Raw genomic sequence first — 20,442 nt, 5'->3', positions numbered from 1 at the left:
GAGTAAGCAATAATACAATTATGTTGTACATTTTCTAAGTCCCAACCCATGGAGTAAGCAATAATATTTATATATATAAACCTAGTCAATAGTCTTGCATCTATCGGAGTAATTTTTGTGAGGTTGAGAAATGCAAAGATTATATATACCACAACTCATTTTCATACACAGTACAATGCACCAGCGCGTTATATGCATTTTCTATAGAAAAATATTACTTGGACTCCCAAGTTATACTTCCTACTTTTATTCACTAATACAAAAATTTGATATTGACACTTTCTTTAGGACCTACAGAATGAAAATAGTCTATCATATCTTGTCCCGTTAGGAAGTAAAAGTAAGGGAGTATAAAATGGGAGTCCATATAGTAGAACTCTTTTCTATATATGCCGTATGGATCGGAGTAAGCAATAGAAACCAACTCATGCATTGGCGTACGTATGTAATTGGCTTGAGATATGCAAAGAACTATCAAAATACAGTACAGTCCACCTTCATGTTACGTACTCACTTCATTATAGATTAGCATAGAATTGAGACTCTATTTTGTTGATAGATAACACATGAAATTAAAATTAAGTCACATATAAATTAGGAAAAATCGTCTAAACATGCAAATAGTAAAATAGAAACAAACTATAGGTACTAGTCTACTACATATAAATTAATTATCACATTTTATACAGTAAATATAAATGATCACTGTACATACATTGTTCGGAAACAATTCTCGAAATACCCAAGAAACAGGGCCGGCCCTGGAGCAAGTGCAGGGTGGGCACCTGCCCAGGGCCCATCTCTATAAGGGGGCCCATAGATATATATTAGTTTATACAATTATTCTTAGTATATATATTTATTAAAAAAAAAACAATACGGTTAATTGTTTGGAAGTCAGATTCGAGAAGACTGTATGACTTCTGAAAGCGACGATTTTAATAAACCACACACCCATCGCTTACAACTCACAAGTCACACCGACTCACCGAGCCTTCGCAAAATTCACAGTGCCTTCAGCCTTCGCAATTGTCTTCGGCCCTTCGCAATTGTCTTCGGCCCTTCGCAATTGGCAGTGTCTTCGACGGTTCAGTCCTTCTCAATTCACAATTCGAAAATCGCAAATCACATATTCGCAATTGCAAAGCCAAAGGTATTTAAGTATTTTAATAATTTTATAAACTGGCTTATTGGCGATTTGGCAAATTGCCCAAAAATGCCAGAATGCATATTATGTATATTAAATTATTAATATTAATTATATTATATTATGTATATTATGTATAATGTATTGTTGACTTGTTCTAATGTTTAAGAGTTTGGAATAATTAGGAATTTTATTTTGATTGCATAAATTAGGAATTTAGTTTTTGATTGCAGATTAGGTTGTATTGTTGTTTAGAAATCCTAATACAATTCTAAATTCTAATTATACTGTTGTTTTAATGTTTAAGAGTTTGGAATAATTAGGAATTTTATTTTGATTGCATAAGTTAGGAATTTAGTTTTTGATTGCAGATTAGGTTGTATTGTTGTTTAGGAATCCTAATACAATTCTAAATTCTAATTATACTGTTGTTTTAATGTTTAAGAGTTTGGAATAATTATGAATTTTATTTGAGTAAAGCATGCAGAAATTTTTTGTACTGATTATTTTTGTATTTAAAAAATTGTTGCAAATTTTTTAATATTATTTCATGTTATTTGATATTATCATTTTTTAATATTATTAAATTTAAATCTTAGTATATTTCATATAGGGGCCCTTTTTTTAATTTCGCCCCGGGACCTATGAAATGTTTGGAACGGCCTTGCCAAGAAAATGGACGAAAATAGAAAATCCACTAAAACAAATATTACAAGAAATATTACAAAATTTCAGGAATTTAAACCTACAACAAAGGTTCAATAAACCTGGAATACAAGGGACGGGGAGAACGGACTTTTGGGGTAGTTGTAAGTACGAGTCGAGTTGCCTCTGTCCTTAAAACCTTATTTACCGCATCCCGAGGTGCTGGAGCGTTGCGGTCTAGGTTTCCCAGGATAAAACGTACTACGATCCGCCGTTTGAGCACACAAACTTGGATCCGGCGAACGAGAACGTGGGATGAACACAGGTGGCTAGAACGAAGGAGGAGCAGAGTTTCGAGGAGGAAAACTGATTTTCGTCTTGTGTATAAATCTCCTGCTCAACCTGGAAATATATAGTAGAGGAAGGGATTAATGGCATTCAACATGGCATTCATTTTCGGCCTTGTAACCTTCTCCCACTAACTAGGCTTTAATCTCCCATTAACTCCCTATTTAACCACCACTAACAAGAGTTTAATCCTAGATGTTACCCTATTTAACCACCACTAACAAGAATTCTGTAACATCTTGGATTGGTCGGACAAAAGTCGTTCCAGATTATAGCCTTCGAGAGTTGCGCTCCTAGATGTTACCCTATTTAACCACCACTAACAAGAATTGCCAATTTCCGGACGACATTCGTGCTCGCAGGTGCCGGCGCACACGAGTTCAAGCCTTTCGAACTCATTTTGGGATTTGATTTGCAACCCCCCCCCCCTATGCGCAAAAGAGAGCCTCTATGCCATACAAGTCAATTAGCTTAGAAAAGCCTCTTGTATATATAGTGGGTGAAATCCTCTTCCCAAACCAATGTGGGACAAATGTTTTTCCTTAAAGCTTTTCCCACAATTTTCCATCTCAATGGGTCTACTTTGAGAACCAATTTCTCATTCACCCATTATCCATTTTGAGCGTATAATATATCGATCTCTTCGTCTAAGAACGAAGAACCCGAATCCACTTTGACCCGACCCAAATTGGATGTGGACCCTACATATATTTATACCACAAAATGGCCACTTAAAATGCCATTTATTGCCATTTTTTCCAACATACATTACACAAAATTAATTTAATTTTTTTTTTTTAAAAAAAATGAAAATAGTACGTAACAGCTAGTCACCTTAAAAATGAAATTTCCTCCTTTTAAAGTTGGATCGAATTCTATTTGTCAAGTTAACAGTTTATCTAATATCTACTATACTAATAAGAGCCAAAGAGAGTTAGGCCTAAAATGGGTAAAAAAATGGCGGTCAAATTATTTAATCAAATGGATGGTTCAGATTATTTAGATTTATATTTTTCCTTAGAATTTCCTAATTTATCCTTAATTATATGAGTATCCGTTAAGTTTTCTGTTAAATATTCTCTTTTCCGTTAATATTCCGTTAACTTTTAACTTACCCATTAGTTTCTATAAGAAAGGTCTTAGGTTCGAACCTCATCCCAATCAAATTTGACATAATTAAGTTCCTCACTCTATTTTACTCTTATTAAATTAAATAAATTAATAGCTACAACAAAAAATGATACATATGTATTTCTTTAATTTAGAATTATGTGTGTACAATACCTTTATATTTGAAAAAAAAAATTATTCATTATCAAAAAATTAAATTAAATAAGAGAAATAATTTCATTAGTTATATTGTCTTTATTTTCTCCCATGCAAAAATTTTTTACATTCAAATTTATCAATTGATATTCATTATATTGTCCATTATGTTATTTTTACAATATCCTGTAATTAAATATCAAAGTTATAATACAAAATAATGTTATATATTTATTTACCAAGTATTTTATTAATACCATGAAAAAAAATTTTAAAAAATAATTTGAAGCTAATTATATTAACTACTTGGGGATTGGTTGACAAAGAGAGTACTCAAATAACCCAACAAACTGAGACGAGATCACTCTATTTTACTCTTATTGAATTAAATAAATTAGTAGTTGCAACAAAAAATGATACATGTGCATTTCTTTAATTTAGAATTATGTGTCTACAATGCCTTTATTTTAAAAAAATATATTCATTATCAATAAATTAAATAAGAAAAATAATTTCATTAGTTATATTGTCTTTATTTTCTCTAATGCAAAGATTATGTACATTCAAATTCATCAATTGATATTCATTCATTATGTTCTTTTTACACTATCTTGTAATTAAATATGAAAGTTATAATACAAAATAATGTTATATATTTATTTACCAAGTATTTTATTAATACCATAAAAAAAATAAAAAAGAATAGTTTGAAATCAATCATATTAACTACTTGGGATTTGTTGACAATGAAAGTACTCAAATAATCCATTACCAAGCAAATTGAAGCAAGAAACTACCTTTTAATATCTTTGGAATACATCATATTTAAAATTTCAAATTTTTACTAATTTATTTAATCTTTTTCCTTAAACTAGGGATTTCTTTATCCACAATAACTCATTCAACAATAATGTGGTTGGACCAAATGAACCCCGAGCAGAACACCTAAAGGAAAGTCCATAGCTCCTATACTATATCATAATCACATTGCATGACGTTGTCATCTATGCTACCAACAATAACCCAATTGCAAATAACACGCTACCAACAAATTAAAAAGGAGGAGAACAAATAGTAAAGATGAAAACAATGACAATATTACTCAAAAGAGAATTAAGAATACTTAGAAAAATTCAAACCAAAAGTAGTATTTATTTAGACTATCATTTTTAAACCAAATACTTAGACTATCGATTTTACAAAGTTGCAAACATTTATTTTAGTGACAATTATAATGAGTTTCCTATATTATCTTGGATTCATATACGTACTTTGAGTTACATATTTAAATAAACAAATTCGACATTCAACTACATATGTATAAACTTCTCCTATATAATCTTGTATTGATATACTTTCAAATATTTATTTAAATATAAACATTGGGCATTAACCATTCGCAATGCGCGTGTAAAACTAGTTATTATATCAATATTTTTGAAGTCTGAATATTAAAAACTAATGTCTGATAAGGACTGGTTGACTGACTCAAATTATACTAATAGATTTGCTTCTGCTTAGCTTCTTCCCACTGGACACTTATAACATTCCACTATAAATAAATACACATAACAATTCAATTCTTGCAAACCAAACAAAATCAAATTAAAAGATGAAAGAAAGCCATTTGCTCTACTTCTTCATCATATTCTTGTTTACTCTATATGTCTCCTCCTCTTCTTCTTCTTCGAAGCATCACCTCTGCTCTCCTTCTGATGCCTCTCTGCTACTGCATTTCAAAAACCATTTTGACCTTACTGAAACTGAATCAGATAATTGTTTCTTCTATTACAGATTAGAGGGAATCATTGTTGGTAGCCAAGAAATAAAGGAGCTATCTTGGGATGAGGGGTCAGATTGTTGCAAATGGGAAGGTGTTACCTGTGATGCCTCCACTGGCCATGTAATTGCCTTGGACCTTAGCTGCAGCAATCTTCAAGGATCAATCAATGCTAACAGCACCCTTTTCCAACTTCATCACCTTCAAAGACTCAATCTTGCCTTCAATGATATCTCTTCCACCTCACTTCCACATGTGATCCGTAGTTTCACTGGCTTGACTCACCTCAACCTTTCAACCACTTTCTTTTCCGGAACCATCCCATCTGAAATCTCACACTTGTCCAAGTTAGTATCTCTCGATCTTTCTTATAGTCATATTGAAGACAATAGTTCGAATTTATTGTTTCTTCATAATCTCACCAAGCTTGAGGTACTCTCTATGGCTGAGATTATTAGTCTCTCATGTACCATACCAAGGAATATATCTGCTCCATTACGATATTTAGATCTTTCACACAACATTGTAGTTGGCTCCATTCCTGATAACATTTTCCAACTGCCAAAATTAGAATCACTTATTCTATCCTATAACCAGGAGCTAGTTGGTTCATTACCAAAACTCAGTTGGAATTGCAATCAAACATTACAAGTGTTAGATCTTTTGAACACGAATATTTCCGGAGAGCTACCAAATTTAGTTAGCAATCTCAGGTCCTTGAAGTATTTTATACTTGGTGGTAATAGTTTTTCTGGTTTTATTCCACAATCAATTGGCAACCTAACACATTTAAAAGTAATGGATTTTGGGGAAAATAAATTCAGTGGTAGTGTCCCACCAACAATCTCAAGTTTGGACCAACTAACTCATTTAGACCTTTCATACAACCTTTTTGAGGGAGAAATTCCAGATATCTTTTCTAACCTTCAAGAGCTCACAAAATTAGATCTCATTGAAAACAATTTCTATGGTTATTTCCCATCTTCAATTGTAAACCTTACCCAACTTGAAATTTTAGATTTATCTGGATGTTCACAAATTGGTCATCTTCCGCCTGTTGCGAGCGGACTCCAAAATCTCCGAGTGTTAGACTTGTCTGAAAACACACTAAATGGCACTATACCTCCCTGGGTTTTTTGCATTCCTTATTTATTCACTTTGGACCTTAGCCAGAATCAGTTTACCGGAAGTCTTCCTGAAATTTCAAGCAATTTTTTACGAACAATTGATTTGTCTACAAATCAACTAGATGGTTTGATCCCTCATTCAATTTCAAACCTTTTTTATGTACGAGCCCTCAGATTTGCATCCAACAATTTCAGTGGCACTATACCTCCCTGGATTTTTTGCATTTATTCTTTATTCACTTTGGACCTTAGCCAAAATCAGTTTACCGGAGGTCTTCCTGTGATTCCAAGCTACTTATTATTACAAACAGTTGATTTATCTAAGAATCAACTAGATGGTTTGATCCCTCATTCATTTTCAAACCTTCGTTGTGCAATCGACCTCAAGTTTGCATCCAACAATTTCAGTGGCACTATACCTCCCTACATTTTTAGCATTCCCTCTTTACGCTATTTGGATCTCAGCAGAAATAGATTTACAGGAAAACTTCCTGACATTTCAAGCAAATCATCATCATCATTAGAAATTGTTGATTTATCTAACAATCAACTGGATGGTTTGATCCCTCATTCAATTTCAAACCTTGGTAATGCAATTGTCCTCAACTTTGCATCCAACCATCTCCAAGGACCTTTAGATATAGTCATCTGCAACTTGAGTGCGCTTCAGTTTTTGATCTTAAAGAATAACAAGCTCAATGGCACAATCCCACAATGTCTGGGTGAACATCACCAACTTTCTGTGTTGGATTTGGGAATAAATAAATTCAATTTGATTTTTCCCACCATGTTTGCAAAGGGCAACAGCTTAACAACCATAGCTTTGAATGGGAATCAACTCCGAGGACCTATTCCAACATCTTTGGCCAATTGCACTCAACTAGAGGCTCTTGATTTGGGGAACAACAAGTTACAAGATACATTTCCAAAGTGGCTTGGAAATCTTCCAGAGTTACAAGTTTTAGTATTGAGATCTAATAGACTGTACGGACCAATAACCTCATTCAATTCTTCTACAATTTGGTTTCCCAAATTGCAAATCTTTGATCTCTCTTCCAATAGTTTTACAGGACCCCTTCCAAAATATTTTTGCAATGGCTTTAAAAGTATGGTCAATGCCATACATGAAAGTCAACAAAAAGCAAGTTATTTGGAAATACAAACATCTAGCTGGTCATATGACATTTCAATCACTTTAATGATGAAAGGTCATGACATTCAACTAGAAAAGGTTTTGACCATCTTAGCTACAATTGATTTGTCAAGCAACAAACTTGAAGGAGAGATTCCAATACTCATTGGAAACTTGAATGCGCTAATACTTCTCAACTTATCGCATAACTGCCTCAATGGAAGTATTCCACACCAAATAGGGAATTTGACATTGCTTGAATCTTTGGACATCTCTTGGAATCAGTTGGTAGGGAAGATCCCTGAGCAAATAACAAATTTAAAATTTCTTGAGGTGTTAAACTTGTCACAAAATTATTTGGTTGGACGCATTCCTACGGGCTACCAATTAAACACCTTTGGAAATGACTCATATGGGGGAAACCTCAACTTATGTGGATTTCCGTTGTCAAGAGAATGCAATGACAACAATAGGTCACATGAACACCAACAACAACATGTTGAGTTGGAAGATAAATTCATGAGTGGATTTACTTGGAGAGCAGTAGTGATTGGTTTTGGTTGTGGAATGGTATTTGGAATATTCATGGAAAATCTCATGTCTCGAACGGGGAAGCCAAAATGGTTGTTTGTGACTTTCTACGGGAATAAGATATGCAAAACCGTCCCAAGACAAAGAAGGAATGTTCGAAGATGCTAATGTTAAAGGGATGAATTTGTTGCTTTTTATAAGATCATCATGAATAATGTGAGGTATGCATTTTTCTTGCTAGCTAGCTTGGGTTCCTTTTTACCTATTTTTGTTTTCTGTGTTACTTTGGTATTGTTGTATGCGTTATTATCGTTATCATTGCACTTGATTTATCACTTAATAGAATTTCAAACTTGAGTGTGGCATTGTTAATGAAATGTAAATAATGGAAACTATATTTAATGAAATATTTCTTCATATATTCATATAACATAACGTAATATGACAATATGTTTCGTTTATTAATTGTTGGTTTTATGACTTCTGGTAGTCAAAGGCAGGCCAACACTACCTGTTAGAATAGCGAAAATATAGGAAATATGTAGGAAAATATAGCGAGAGAATATATGTATTGTATTTCTCAGAATTGCATGTCCCTTTCTCCGTGTATGGAGGGTTTATATATACATATTTTGGGCCTAGAGCCCTACAAGGAATAAGAATCCTGGACCGCCTCCAATTGGGAGTCTAGGTTACATTATAACTAATAAGCCCTAATCTTGCTAATATTATAAGTGTTAAGTCTAATCCTTATCGAACTCTTCGGTAGCTTCGTGTTGGGTCTCCTTCTTGGGCTTTCTTGATCCAGTTGTTCTCTTGGGTCGATCCATGTGGCTCAGGTCTAGTGTATTATCTATCATCCAGTCCTCCACTTTCTTGCGATTTTGTGAATACAAAGTCTCGGGAAAGTATAATTGTGCTTTTTTGCTTTGATCAATCTATAAATACCCCCTTCCATTTTCATTTTTCACTTCTCTTCTCTCTCTCCAACTTCTTTCTTTCTCTTTCGGTAAGTTTTCATGTGTTATTTTCTCATCTTTCTCCTTTTTTTTTCGTTCGGGGATACCGCAGCGTGCCGGCTATTTTGTGTGGCAGCCGGTGCTCCGACTGCCTCATGCATGAGGCAGTCAGCCTTGGGCTGACTGCCTCATGCGTGAGGCGGTAAGTCTTGGGCTGACTGCCTCATGCGTGAGGCGGTCAGCCTAGGCTGATTGCCTCACGCATGAGGCAGTCAGCCTCACGGCTGACACATTACTTTTTTTTTTTTTTAACTTTGCTCATTTATATATATATATATATATATATAGAAAATTAATCAAATGCGGCCTGTGCATTACGTGCGGTCGTGTGGCCCAAGATTTGTCGCTGGATGGAGGTGATCTGACGGTGGAGGTTATATATTAGGATTTAGGAAGTTTAATTCGCGTAACTTAAGTGGGGGTGCTTTATGGTAATTGTAAGTGGGAAGGTAATTTTAGAGTTCAGAATACACCAACAAACGTATTATTAAAACACACCATTCAACATACTAAAATACACCAGTTCTTAGATTAAAACACACCACTTAACCACCACACACCAAATGCAACTATTCTCGTAAAATTCACCACCATGTGTATTAAAACACATCATTCTACGTTATAAAATGCACCATTGGACAAATTAAAACACATCATTCCCCATCATACCGAAATACACCACTCAATTCAAATGCACCAACAAAATTAAAACACACCATTAACGTTATAAAATGCACCACTGGACAAATTAAAACACACCATTCCCCACCATACCGAAACACACCACTCAATTCAAATGCACCAACAAAATTAAAACACACCATTCTACGTTATAAAATGCACCACTTGACAAATTAAAACACACCATTCCCCACCATACCGAAATACACCACTCAATTCAAATGCACCAACAAAATTAAAACACACCATTATACGTTATAAAATGCACCAGTTCTCAGATTAAAACACACCACTTAACCACCACACACCAAATACACATACTATTGCGAATTACAGCAATATTATCTCACATATGAACCAGATTAATGTTGATAATGCACAGAGTATTGCGAATTACTCCATTCTCGTTTCTCTGTTGGAGTCGACCTATGCGTTTTGTTCAGAACGGAGCGCTCGTTGCTGGTGATGGAGTCCCTTCTACGCTTGTCTGGTGTTTGTTGCTCAGTGCTCGTCGACTTCAAGTCTCCGTCGTCGTCTGATCTGATCTGGTTTTGAAATTGTAGTGAATTGTCAACATTATCCTTCTCGTTCGCGTAGCTAAAGATAGGAGCCTGTATTGTTTAGATTAATATGAAGCCTTAGATCATGGGATCTAACGGTGCAAATACGGCCACATAGCCGCACGGGGGAGACTGGCCGCATCTGATGGGGACTCTATATATATATATATATTTTTTTTTTTAATTTTTTTTTTAATTTTTTTTTTACCCTGCACCGAGCAATAGGAATATGTTGCCCGTCATCCAGTCTTCCACTTTCTTGAGATTTTGTGGATACGAAGTTTCTGGAAAGTATACCAAGGGGTTATCCTCTTGTACTCATCTTTCACTGAGCCAACCTTTGGGGCAGTCGACCGAAGGTCCTTTGAACCAGTCAGCCGAAGGTCCCGACCAATTGCCAGGCCACTGACTGCCCTCACCACCATCTATCTTGACAAATCCTAGATGATAAGCACTAACTTCATACAAATACAATAATAAGTATATATGCACGTAGAAAAATATTTAAAAAGATAATTATCCGACTAAATATCAAGCGTCAAGAATATTCATAAGATACGAAAAGGGCTTGGAAAGCCTGGTCAGCCGGCCTCATTACGAGGAGTACCTCGTTGCAAGGGTGACTTAAACTAAATATTGCCTCCGAGTGGGGCTCCCTTATGTCTCTAGTGGGAGTCTTCCATTGCCTAGTGAGTATGCGTTTCTTCCACATGGTGGTGAAAATACGAGTCTGCCACTGGCTTTTTTTTTTTTCCATTGCCTAGTGAGTATGAGCTTCTTTCACATGGTGGTGGGAATACGAGTCTGCCACTAGCTTTTTTTTTTTCTTCCATTGCCTAGTGAGTATGCGTTTCTTCCACACAGTGGTGGGAATACGAGTCTGCCACTGGCTAATGGGTATGGGTCTTCCACTCGGTGGTGGATAAGTCAGTTAGTCTGTACCAGTAACCATACTTTTGTTATGCAGCTATTTAGAGTTAATAAACTTTCGTTGTGAAGCGGACGAAATTTTTAAATACATATTATGAGTCTAACTAAAATTGTAGAATACGCCATATTCCTCTGCTTAGGGCATTTCCTCTAGTTCTGCCGTGGGTTCTGGACTGTCCCTAGCTTCTTCCTTGGCAGCCCTTTCTGTAATGGTCTACACCTGTAGATCCTGACTCCCTATTTGGCGGCACGTGAGGAGGTAACAGGACCGCGCCGCCTGACGATCACATCTAGCAGTCCCTACCCCTTCGGGTGTTCGAAATTTCAAACATAGGTGCTCAAGCGATACCACGGCTCCCAGGTCCTCCAAACCAGGCCTTCCCAAGATTATGTTGTGTGCAGATTTCAGGTCTACAACCACGAATTCCATATTGATGACCCGTACCCTGGGGTATTCTCCGATCTCTATAGGCAGGGTGATGCAACCCTCTGGCTCTATGCTGTTTCCTGTGAATCCTGCTAGAGGTGTTCTCACCTGGTGTAGGTTCTCCTTGGTCAGTCCCAACTTGGTGAATGTTTCGAGATACCTGACATTAACACTGCTGCCCGTGTCCACGAATACCCTTCGAACTGTAGCTCCATTGACGTCCATTGCGATCAGGATAGCGTCCCGATGCGGGGTTGGACCATCAGGTAAATCGTCATCTGAGAAGATAATGGGGTCTCTTTGGCCCCTTTTGGGTGGTGCTCTATGCTGTATTGCCCCTATGTATAATTGTCTAGCCCAGCGTTTCCTCTCCCGAGAGCTGTCCCCTCCGACTGGTCCCCCGTAAATCATGTGGATTACGAGTTTGTTGCGTTTCCCGCTACGATCATCTTGCTCCTCTTGGGTCTCCCTTGCGATCCTAGGGGCCTCACTTCGAGCTTCGGCTTCGTGTCCCGTGGGCTCTATCTCGTGCATGAGCATCTCCACTTGTCTTCGCCATTGGTTCGGCCCCACAGGCGGTCGGCCCCCTTGGGGCGGTCGACCTATGTTTCGTCTGAGGGCTATTCTCTTTTCTATCAATCCCTCGAGTTCCTTCCGCAATGTGGTACACTCCTCCGTGCTATGGGTTGGAGATTCATGGTACCTACAATACCTTTCTTGTCTTGCCGGCAGTCGGTTGACTATCGGCGCGGGGTTTTGTTGTTATGGATCTTCTGTCAACCGAGGGGGGCGTACCTCATGTACTATCCTTGCTCCCAAGGTGGGAATGGCCCGGTGCTGGTGGGCTACCGGCGTGTGGTAGTGATCGCCCCTGTCCCTTTGTTTTGGTGATCGGTCCACAGGACGCGTTCTCGTCTCCTCCATTGGGCGTTTTTCCCGCCGCCTCTGTTTTTATCGCAGGGCCTCTTCTGTTTCGGCGTACCTGTTCACCCTTTGTATGGCTTGGGTGTACGTCTCTGGGGTATCTGTTCGGAGGCTAGCAAACAGATCACCCGCCTTTAGGGCCTCCATAAACAACATTATAGCCGTCCGATCATCTAGACCTTCCACCGTTTGTATCTCTTTATTCCATCTTCCTAAGAATTCTTTTAGGGTCTTAGTCTCTTCTTGCTGCACAGCGGTTAGGGCCGTGAAGTGCCTTTTGGCCCTCATGCTCCCAGCGAAGTATGTCAGAAATTGCTTTCCCAGAGTTCCAAAGCGATCGATAGTCCGCGGAGGTAATGACAAGAACAATCGTTGTGCCGCCCCTTTCAGTGTTGAAAAGAATACTCTACAGTTCATTGGGTCTTCCCCCCCTATTATCATCATCTTTTCTTGGAAGTCAATTAAATGATCGCTGGGGTCTTCCGTTCCATCATATGTAGTCATTGTTGGGCATTAGAAATTCTTAGGAGCGCAATTTTCTTGTATCTCTAAAGTGAATGGATTGGTCGACAGAAGAGATTGGGCTGTCGGCTGATCCCTTCCTCCCTCCATCCTTTTCCGGGGGTCTCTTAGTTCCTTGGCGAGGTTAGCTATTTCGAGATCCTGATGATTCCGCCCTTGGTCTGTAGTCTGATCATAGTTTTCACCTACGCCTTCGTGGCCGATGGGGGCTTCCTTCTTGCATGGCTCAACTGCTGGGGGTTTATCTCCGATCGTTCGACTTGATTTTAGGAATTCACAGAGTTACGCCGCGACCTCCATTATATTGGGGGGAAATTCGATCGGCTGGGTCCGAGGGACGTCGTTGTTCGGGGAACGCTCGCCCGGGCCGATTCTCTCCCCTTTGTGAGGGTCTTCTTGGTTAAGTAGCTCGTGCATGGTGGGGTTTTCCTGCAAATCTCCCGCTGGCAGGCCTGTTTCCCTTCCCTGTTGTGTAGTCACCATGTTTCTCGAGTTCAGGGGAAAGTACGAAGCTTTTCCGTATTGATCCCCACAGACGGCGCCAATGTTGGTTTTATGACTTCTGGGTAGTCAAAGGCAGGCCAACACTACCTGTTAGAATAGCGAGAATATAGGAAATATGTAGGAAAATATAGCGAGAGAATATAGGTATTGTATATTGCTCAGAATTGCCTGTCCCTTTCACCGTGTATGGAGGGTTTATTTATACATATTTTGGGCCTAGAGCCCTACAAGGAATAAGAATCCTGGACCGCCTCCAATTGGGAGTCCAGGTTACATTATAACTAATAAGCCCTAATCTTGCTAATATTATAAGTGTTAAGTCTAATCCTTATCGAACTCTTCGGTAGCTCCGTGTTGGGTTTCCTTCTTGGGCTTTCTTGATCTAGTTGTTATCCTAGGCCAATCCATGTGGCTCAGGCCTAGTGTATTATCCATCATTAATAACGCAACATAAATTATATGAAGATATACATGATCTAGAAGTGTGCATATGCTTGGTTTAGCGTATGATGGGATAGGCAGGTCACTCACTAGAAGTGAAAGTGAACTTTTGATTATCTCTTTAATTTATCGTGGAATAAGTGTTCCTATGGTGATTGTAGAAGTGGATGATGAGAAGTCAATTATTGTATACATTTTAATAATCAGGAAAAAAATCATTTAAGTTAACATAAATCAATAATCTATATATAGAATGTTACTTTCTAGGTATAGAATATAAGGGGGTGGGGTGGGGTGGGGTGGGGGTGGGAGTGGGGAGGGGAGCGGTTGAGTGTATCTTTAGTATATTAAAAATTTACATTGTATCAATGCTCCGTTCATCCTACAAGATTGATCATATTCAATGATATATATAATTTGCAAAGAGGCTTTAATTTTTGTGCTTTCTATTCTTAATAAATAATTAGCTCAAAGACGGAAGTTGTGCAACATAATTCCATATAAAAAGAACAAGTTTAAGATTTTTGCTATGTAATTAAAAACTTTGATATTTTCAACACTAATTAGTTAAGATTTCAATATATTTTCAAAAAAAAAAAAAAAGTTAAGATTTCAATATAGTATATAAAATATCTTATTAAAAAATTAACTTACTAAATCCGCTACAAAACAAAAGTTTAAAAATATTAAAAATCTATTCACCCTCCACCAAATAAACTTTATTCATCCAAGACCATCAATACCCTAATACTATTTATTTCAAAATATGTTTAAAATTTCACATTCTAAGCTCGTAATAAGATTAATTTATAGCGTACTTTGAATAACTAAAATTTTGACATATCATCTCATACCAAAAGATCATAAATTCTATTATTATTCATCCCCTCTGTCGAGCTGATCGTATAAGATCGATCTTTTTATTACGATTTACCTTTTAGGTATAATTTGCTATCTATTACATATGAGCATAGTTTACTCCGTGCATTGTGGGTTTCTCTCTTCAGTCAAACAAAAAATGGCATATCACAAATCATATTTTAAACTAGGTTTGATTATATACAGTACTGTCATTAGCAATGTTCTAACAAATGTTTGAATGCTACTATTTATTTTCAGGTTCGTGCAGTTTTAATAAATGCTGGTCATGCCAAGCTAATGCAGCCACGGAAATTGGTTTTTAATAAAGCTTTATGCTTGGTTTAAGGATGTTTTTTTATATGTGCTTATCTTCAGACTCTACATAAAGTTTCTCATCTTCCAATTTAATAAGCATTATAAATAAATAAATAAATAATAGTTTTTTCTTCAAACTTCGCCAGCCCCAGAAAAGTTTCTCGCTTTCTTTTCTTGATTACACTGTTTAATACGTTCTAGTCTAGACTTTTTGTGAAGCAAATTAAAGGGTAAGATTTTGTTTTATTTCTTCTTTCTTACTCCATATCTTCAAGCAAAAAAAAAAAAAAAAAGATTTTTGTTTTTCTTTTGGTGAATGCTGGAGGTGTAAATGAAAGTTGTTGTTATAAACGGCAGAGACAAATTATTGTTTGGACTCGGGTGTCCACCTTGTAAGGTGGACTCAAGTCCAAAATACACAATTTATATATTGAATATTCACAATTTACATACCGAATATACATTCAGTAGATAAATTGTGACGGCAAAGTGAACCCGGGTCCATGGTATAACTATTGAAGAGTGCAAGATATGGGTTTCGGGGTGAATTGAGAAGGGCAATGGCAGTTGCAAAAGAGGCGTCCAATTACATTCTCCTTCCTGAAGGGCCATGGCAGAAGGTGAGCAGCTCCATCTTTTTTCCAATATTGAATTGTCATTATAATCAAACATCTAGCTAGGATAACATAAAAATTAGCAAATATTGAATGCAATATTTAATCCATATTAGAGTTTGGCTTTCCCTTGATGTCCTAAATGTGGTGCTCTCTCGTCCTCTTAATTGCAGGCCAAATTCTGCAGCTATAGCAATAACTACCACTGATATGATGTTGTTAGTAAGATTACGTGTGGCTATTGAGTCGGAATGAAGTAATTCATCTTATTTTCTATATATTTATTTTTTGTTTTATTTTATTATTTTGTAATGAACCAACACGTAGCGTTTCTGTTACATTTTTAATAGTCTTGGCCCCCCTACGTCTAGGGAAACTCATGGTACAGTTTAAGTTCACATACCTATTGGTAACTCAGCTTGTGATAATATTATGTTTTGGGCCAAATCCAAACTCATGGGTACATACAGGTTTCTGTTAATCCAAGTTTTAACCAAATTACTATAAGTAACAGTGTTTCTTTATTTATTTTAACTTGACAAAGGAATAATACCGCTAAGATTATATCTGGTGCTCATCTATGGTTAATAGGCTTATTTAAACTGCAAACTAAGGTTAATTTTTAATTCTTTTCATGTCTACAATTTTCTAGCGATAAAGATAACACATGCTTCACATGTAGATAGATGGAGATATCAATATGAATGATATGATGTTGTTATCGCTTTGACTAGTGGATGGGCTTTCGGGGACCGATAAGATATTAAGATCTCTTCTTTGAATAGTTCAAAGGCAGAAAAACCAGCTACAAAGGTGTCTTGATGCTGTATGTGAATCTACCACCTAAGTTAAGGATACTAGTCGTACTAAATGTTTCTCATGGCCTTCTCTCAATGTCCTGAATGTGGTGCTCTCTCGTCTTCTTAATTGCAGGGCAAATTCTGCAGCTGTAGCCAGAGACGGAACCACCCTGGGGGCAGTGGGGGCAGCTGCCCCCACTCACCCCACCCCTACCCCATATATAGTCTTTGTATGTATATATGTATATATGGTACATGTTTTATATATACATATATAAAAGGAGAGAAAGGTTAATAGTTGATAAGCTTGCAGAGTTGGTAGGCGTATTGTTTTGTATAGCAAATGGCGTTACATATATAGCTATTTTTTTTTTAAAGAAATAGCTATATATATATTAATAATTAAAGAAATAGCTATATATATATATATATATATATATTAATAATAAGATGTATAATTTATAATGTGTTTTGTATTTGAATTATTTTATCAAATTAATTATGTTTTATAGGCTCTGTTTGGCAGAGCTTATAGCTTATTTTAACGCTATATAAGGTAGCGTTTCAAAATAAGCTAGTAGCTTCCTAATTTTTTTCATAACCTTATTATTTTAAAAAAATGACATCATTTACCCTTCCCAACTAAAACCTTTTTGGCTAAACCTTTTTTTACTTTTTCTCTTCAATATGTTTGGTTGTAATTTCAATTTAACATTTGTGTTTGCTTCTTCGCCCCACTCAAAAGAAATCCTGGATACGTCACTGGCTGTAGCAATAACTACCACTGATCCTTTTAGCAAGAGTGGGGCTATTGAGTCGGAATGAAGTAATTAATCTTATTTATTTTGTGGTTGGTACAGTAATTACTGAGCTGTTTGTTGCTCATATTCTAATCAGGTTGGAGGAAAACGTATAGAAGTTGGTGGCATGGCAAGGGTTCTGGAATGATCCATCCTAAGATGGCGACAATGCTTGGTATGCGTCGTTTTGGCTCATATATACTTCATTCTTCCCTGAAAATAGTATTCTTTTACTCATTGCTACGCATGCAAATATTTCAGGTTGTAATTACTCATACCTCAATTACAAGTGATGTTTGGAGACGAATGGTACATGTTTCTGGCAGTTGTTATACTAGCTGTGAATCATCATTGTGGACCATGGTCACAAAACGACGTTGTTTCACTGAGTGGAAGAAATGACTCCCGTAAATCTCCGTAACTGATATTACAGTTCATCTCAAATGATACTATAGTTGTGTATAGTCGTGTTGAACTATACTGCAGCTAGTTGTGTTGAAAGGGAACTGCAGTTGCGCGGAACGAAGGTCTTTTTATCCGTCTGGAACTGCAGTTGTGTTGAAAGAGAAGTGTAATTGCGCGGAACGAAGACTGTTTCATCCGTCTGTTTTCATTATTCAAAACGACGTTGTAGATCCATAGTAAAATTTGCGAGTTTCTGGTAACCCTAAGTTTTAACCAAATTACTGTAAGTAACAACAAACTTTGCCTTATCTATTTTAACTTGGCAAAGGAATAATACAACCAAGATTATATTTAGTGCTCATTTATAGCCCAGCTAATAGTCTTATTTAAACTGCAAGCTTAATTTTTAATTCTCTTCACGTCAACATCAATTTTCGAGCGAATATATTTTGATCCAATTTTATCTTGTTTTACCTAAGTCTTTTTGAGATTACTTTCATTTATTAACGACATAAAACATTCTAAACCTCTCTAAATACACATGTTTCGCAGGTAGATGGAGATACCAGTACGAATGATGTTGTTATCGGTTTGGCTAGTGGGCTCTCAGGGACCGATAAGATCTCTTCTTTGAATAGCTAGGAGGCAAACCACCTACAGAGGTGTCTCAATGATGTATGTGAATATAGTAATATACCACTTAATTTATTCTTATTTGTTGTCCAACTCCCTCCCTGTACTTTCAATTTTTATTTTATTATTTTGTAATGAACCAACACGTAGGGTTTCTGTTACATTTTTCATGTGCCTTGCGTTACATCAACTCATACATCAACTACTACATCAGTGGTATTTATCTAAAAGTTCGGTTGTTCCTTTGGATTGCGGTGCATTACAAATATAGTTATTCTCTATAGTTATTCTCTAGGTAATGCAGGGGTAGCAAAATCTATAGCTTGGGATGAAGAAGGAGCGACATGCTTGATTGAGGTATGTACATTTATTAAAATGTTAAGGATACTAGTTGTACTAAATGTGTCTATTCATTGCTTTGTCTGACCCTGTTACATGTAGTATCTGTCCATATACTTTCTCAACCTACTGAAGCCCAACAAAGTCAACATTGAGGCTCAAACCCATGACCTCCCACTTGGGAGAATCACTTCATGCCGCTTGACCACAAGGCCTTTGGCAAATTTTACTAATTTATTTTTCATTCTAAGTTATCTGGGTATTTTGTTAGAAAGATGCTTTTGTTTAAATGCTTGAATAGGGTTCGGGTAGTTTCATATGGCTTTTGAGGGTTTAAAGATAATTTTTGTTTGTGGTCCTTTTATTTTATTTCATTATTGTAAAGTGTAGGGGCAAAGTCTAGTATCCTGCCTTTTGAAAAATAAAGTGGTGTCTTTGCTACTAACTATAACTTTTGGCGTATTCATTCCTGGACTTTTAGCATACAAAGAGCGACTTACCTAATCTGATACAATGTAATTTGATACAGGGTAGCTGGAGCAGAAAATGAAGTTGAAGCAGCAAAAATTGCACGTTCAGTTGCATTTTCTTCACTTACCAAGGCATGCAACATATCCCCCACTGATTCCCACTCTCTATTAAATGCAGCCGTTTATGGCAGGGATCCAAATTGCTTGTGCCGCTGTCTATGCAGAATTCCTTTCAACCCAAATAAATGGGAATCTTTCACTTCACTTCAATGGAAGCTGGTCTGGTCAGAATAGCTTCCATAACTCAATGAGCACCCCCGTGCAAGACGGAGTGGGAGTCCTTCAATGGCAACTGGCCAGAATGTCTTCAATAACCCAATGAGCACGCCCAGTGCACGACCTGGGAATCCTAAGCAGATGTATGTAAATACTTCAAACACAGTTTTACTTCTGAAAACCAAGGTGCATAGGCCAATGAAAAAGAGACGCATCCATGTATGGATGGACAAACGCCGAATACTGAGAGAAAAGGAAGGATTAGTCAAAAGTGGCAGCCACACAAATATAATGTATCCGGAAATCAAATACACTACACGTGCCCTCTGGGTGCAATATACGCGCAGGCCATGCACATGTGCTGAATTCTCAATCACAAATACCTAATATTTAGATCTTTCATAAAACCATTTTAAAGGAGGGATTTTAGATATCTTTTTTGAGCTCACCTTTTTATACTCTATCCAAACAATTTCTACAGCAGTTTCCCATCTTCAATTGTAAACTTAGCTTGAAGTTTTAGTATTAGGTAGAAATTCACTACTTGGTCCTCCCCCATCTGTAGCAAGCGGACTCCAAAGGCTCTGGAGGCTATCCTTGTATGAAAACACACTCCAGAAAATTTTTCCCAAGATGGAATAACTATTAATGAAATTATGTTGTACAATTTCCATATATAATTATGATAGAAGCTTTGCTAAATAGTGAAGTGACTTTATACATTTCCCATGTCTCACCCGAGATAGAAGTTTTGCTGCACATTGAAGTTACATTATACATTTTCCATGCCCCAACCTGTGGTGTAAACAATAGAAATAAAAATAAAGTCATAGATAGAGAAGTTATGTTGTACATTTTCCAATTAAGCGGTATGGAGTAAGCAATAGAAACCAATTAAGTCATGCATTCGAGTAATTGGCTTGGGATATGCAAACACTATCAAAT

At 36.7% G+C, this 20,442-nt stretch overlaps 1 protein-coding gene across 3 annotated transcripts; it reads left to right on the top strand.

The window, feature by feature from the left end:
- Window positions 1-4,999: 4,999 nt before the first annotated feature.
- On the top strand, window positions 5,000-20,219 carry LOC116028972 (receptor-like protein 9DC3). 3 transcript variants are annotated; one of them, XM_031270831.1, is made up of 10 exons: window positions 5,000-8,197; window positions 15,104-15,780; window positions 15,948-16,030; window positions 16,457-16,600; window positions 16,708-16,804; window positions 17,472-17,549; window positions 17,636-17,781; window positions 18,332-18,454; window positions 18,708-18,769; window positions 19,281-20,219. In XM_031270831.1, the coding sequence occupies exon 1, from the start codon at window positions 5,019-5,021 to the stop codon at window positions 8,142-8,144; it is 3,126 nt and encodes a 1,041-aa protein (XP_031126691.1). In that variant the 5' UTR covers window positions 5,000-5,018; the 3' UTR covers window positions 8,145-8,197; window positions 15,104-15,780; window positions 15,948-16,030; window positions 16,457-16,600; window positions 16,708-16,804; window positions 17,472-17,549; window positions 17,636-17,781; window positions 18,332-18,454; window positions 18,708-18,769; window positions 19,281-20,219. The 3 variants fall into 3 exon arrangements, with proteins under 3 accessions (XP_031126691.1, XP_031126690.1, XP_031126693.1); XM_031270830.1 differs by having other exon boundaries at window positions 17,636-18,062; XM_031270833.1 differs by lacking the exons at window positions 16,457-16,600; window positions 16,708-16,804 and having other exon boundaries at window positions 17,636-18,062.
- Window positions 20,220-20,442: the final 223 nt, after the last annotated feature.

The sequence above is a fragment of the Ipomoea triloba genome, chromosome 9 (genome assembly GCF_003576645.1).
Source record: "Ipomoea triloba cultivar NCNSP0323 chromosome 9, ASM357664v1".
Taxonomy (NCBI): Eukaryota; Viridiplantae; Streptophyta; class Magnoliopsida; order Solanales; family Convolvulaceae; genus Ipomoea; species Ipomoea triloba.
Note: the sequence above shows the minus strand (reverse complement) of the source record. Positions and strands in the feature narration are given on the sequence as shown.